This window comes from Agrilus planipennis, unplaced genomic scaffold, assembly GCF_000699045.2.
Source record: "Agrilus planipennis isolate EAB-ADULT unplaced genomic scaffold, Apla_2.0 scaffold195, whole genome shotgun sequence".
Lineage (NCBI taxonomy): Eukaryota > Metazoa > Arthropoda > Insecta > Coleoptera > Buprestidae > Agrilus > Agrilus planipennis.
In genome coordinates, this window is record NW_020439173.1 from 253279 (window position 1) to 255815 (window position 2537).

At 31.2% G+C, this 2537-nt stretch overlaps 2 protein-coding genes and 1 long non-coding RNA gene across 5 annotated transcripts in view; 2 read left to right on the top strand and 1 right to left on the bottom strand.

The window, feature by feature from the left end:
* The window catches only part of LOC108739848 (START domain-containing protein 10), a 46974-nt gene that overhangs the window by 13249 nt on the left and 31188 nt on the right, over nt 1-2537 (bottom strand). The window contains exon 1 of one of the 3 annotated variants that reach the window (XM_018473922.2): nt 1413-1721. The exons of 1 other annotated variant lie outside the window; for it this stretch is intronic. In XM_018473922.2, coding sequence (XP_018329424.1) covers nt 1413-1436 — 24 coding nt within the window. In that variant the 5' untranslated portion in view covers nt 1437-1721. Of the gene's footprint in view, nt 1-1412; nt 1722-2537 lie in introns of those variants that run through there. One more of the 3 variants, XM_018473921.2, reaches the window with a different exon arrangement.
* LOC108739836 (probable phosphoglucomutase-2) overlaps nt 1-2537 on the top strand; it is a 13875-nt gene that overhangs the window by 8609 nt on the left and 2729 nt on the right. Inside the window, exon 2 of the mRNA XM_025978016.1 lies at nt 2450-2531. Within this exon, the coding sequence (XP_025833801.1) occupies nt 2450-2531 (82 nt within the window). The remainder of the gene's footprint in view (nt 1-2449; nt 2532-2537) is intronic.
* LOC112905478 lies at nt 173-883 on the top strand. The gene is made up of 2 exons (XR_003231837.1): nt 173-575; nt 674-883. It is a non-coding gene; the product is annotated as an uncharacterized LOC112905478 (long non-coding RNA).

Sequence of the window (2537 nt, forward strand, 5' to 3'; positions counted from 1 at the left end):
AAACATGAAAAAAGTCTTTGTGGGAAGAAATTTTCAAGCGACGAAGAAGTGAAGTGTAATGTTCGTGGGTTTAACAAATTAAATTTTAAGAAGAAAACTATTTATTTACACTAAAAAGGCGACCGCGGCTAGTCGGCGAATCGATAAGCCGCTCACACACACGTATGCCCGACACGCTTGTGCTCGCTACAGAAGGAATTGGTCAAACTTGGGAAAAATGTTGATTAAATATCTCTGTAAATTCCGGACATTTTCTTACGAGTCCGTCGCTGTAAACGATAATTTTGGTCGCACCAATTTGTATTGTTTCTGCCGTAACAGCCGATGTTGTTATAAACGGTATTATATCTATCAAGGATTTAGAAATTTCGTCGTAATAACCGTTATGTCGTTGTTGTACCCAACTTCATTATAACCGATAGGTATGTACCATTTGGTTTCAGATTTCCAAATCCTGAAGAAGGAAGGAGCTGTCTCGATCTCTCGTTCAAAAAGGCAGATAAAATTGGATCAAAAATTATATTAGCCAATGATCCGGACGCAGACAGATTAGCAGTAGCAGAGAAAAGCGATAAGTAAGTTTTAAATTTCACGAAATTGTTACTCCAGTTATTGCCATCATCATTTGATATTCGTTTCATTTTTTGTTATCATTTTGAAAGATGGTTTTTAGAAATGACACCTGGACAATTTTCAATGGAAACGAACTCGGAGCTCTTCTTGGTTGGTGGATTTTGCAATGCTACAGGCAAAGATGTCCGAAGAGTGATTTGAGTAACTGCTACATGATGTCGAGCACAGTGAGTTCGAAGATCTTGAGAACAATTTCCAAAAAGGAAGGTTTTAATTTCGAAGAAACATTAACTGGATTTAAATGGATGGGTGAGAATGACATTTAATTATTTCTTCATTTATTTAGAGAAGTTCCAGAAGCTTTACGAAAAAAATAAAATTTAGATTTGTTATAAAAATTTTGTCCATTGGGTAGCAGCTCATATCTTAATAACAACATCACAAAGACGTGAATCCAAAGACTCCTTTCCACTCTGATCCAATTTTCGCATTTCCTGAAAATAAAGCATCCCTTATCCCCAATGCAGGCTTAATATCGCATCTATTTATTCTATTTCAAGTATGTTTCTAACCAGTTCTTCATGTCTCAAAAGATGTCCTAACATCTCATTTCTCCTTTTACTTGTTGACATCCATGGTATCCTCTGTTCTTCTACTTTTTACAATTACTTTTCCATTTCCAATCTTTTCTTCATCATCACAAATCATTAATCTGTAGCAGTAGAATTTAGTAGTTGTACCTAATGCAACTTTAAACAATTCGAACACACTGTACAAGAGTTCTTATTTAAGTACATGTTTATTAAATTATTATCTATAATAGTTACTTAATTACATACCCCTGTACATGTATCACTTTTCATGTATATTGTGTGGTGCACCACCCGCTTGTACGAAATGTAGTAGATAAGACAACATATAGTTCTTAATATACTTTAAGTGCCTTTATTAAACGTTACAAAATTCGATTATGTTCATTGTAACCAATAAAATTTTATCTATCTTCTTTTTTTACGGTTTAAGTCAACACTGCGTTTTATCGCCGCATCGTACTTATATTTTTTTATCCCTATGTGTAAAATGTTGCAAAGGTTACTGTTCGTACTGTGTGAATTATTACCTGAAAAGTATTTTTAATACGTATTATAAATATAAACAAAAGCAAAACAAATTAATTGTGAATTATAAGCAAATTATATAATACACCATTAACAACAAATCGAGTGGAACTAAAAAATGATTAATAAAATTGCATAATATTTTTTTACAAATACTTGCTTTTATAATTAGTTTGATAAGCTGTAAATTTAAATGTTTAATAAATTCCTACGTAGACATATTAGAATAATCCTCTTACAATAATTTCAATTATATATTTTTTAATAACAAAAGTCATTGAATAATTAGGTAATTATCAATTTCAATTAATCAATTCAAAAACCGTATTGGTGAATGCATTATTATTTACCAAAATGTATATTGGTTAGATCGATTTACGTTTGTTTTTTTACAAGACACAAAACACAAACAGAAGTGATTTGTGAACTCTATGTCGGCTATTGAAGTATGTTTGTAATAAAGATGTGTAGTTACTCAATTTACTATAAAAATAATACAAACAACAAAACATCTGTAAATGAGACGATATTTTATAGGCGTTTGTTGATATAGACTATAAACAAGCATAGTTGCGAGTTGTTGTTAAATTATTTTGAAAACAAATAACATTTAGCATTTTGTCAGAGAGACAAGTGAAAAAACCCATCTATAAAAATAACTGTTTTTTAATAAGCATATAAGGCAGGCAGTATTTGTAAATACTAAGGGTTTTAGTATCTAATAATTAAATAAAATATTTATAAAATTGTTGTTATAGATTCGCGGAATTGTCAGCATCGATATTTCTTCACAAAAATTACAAAGTATACTTGTTCGGCGACGTTGCTCCAACCCCTTTGGTAGCC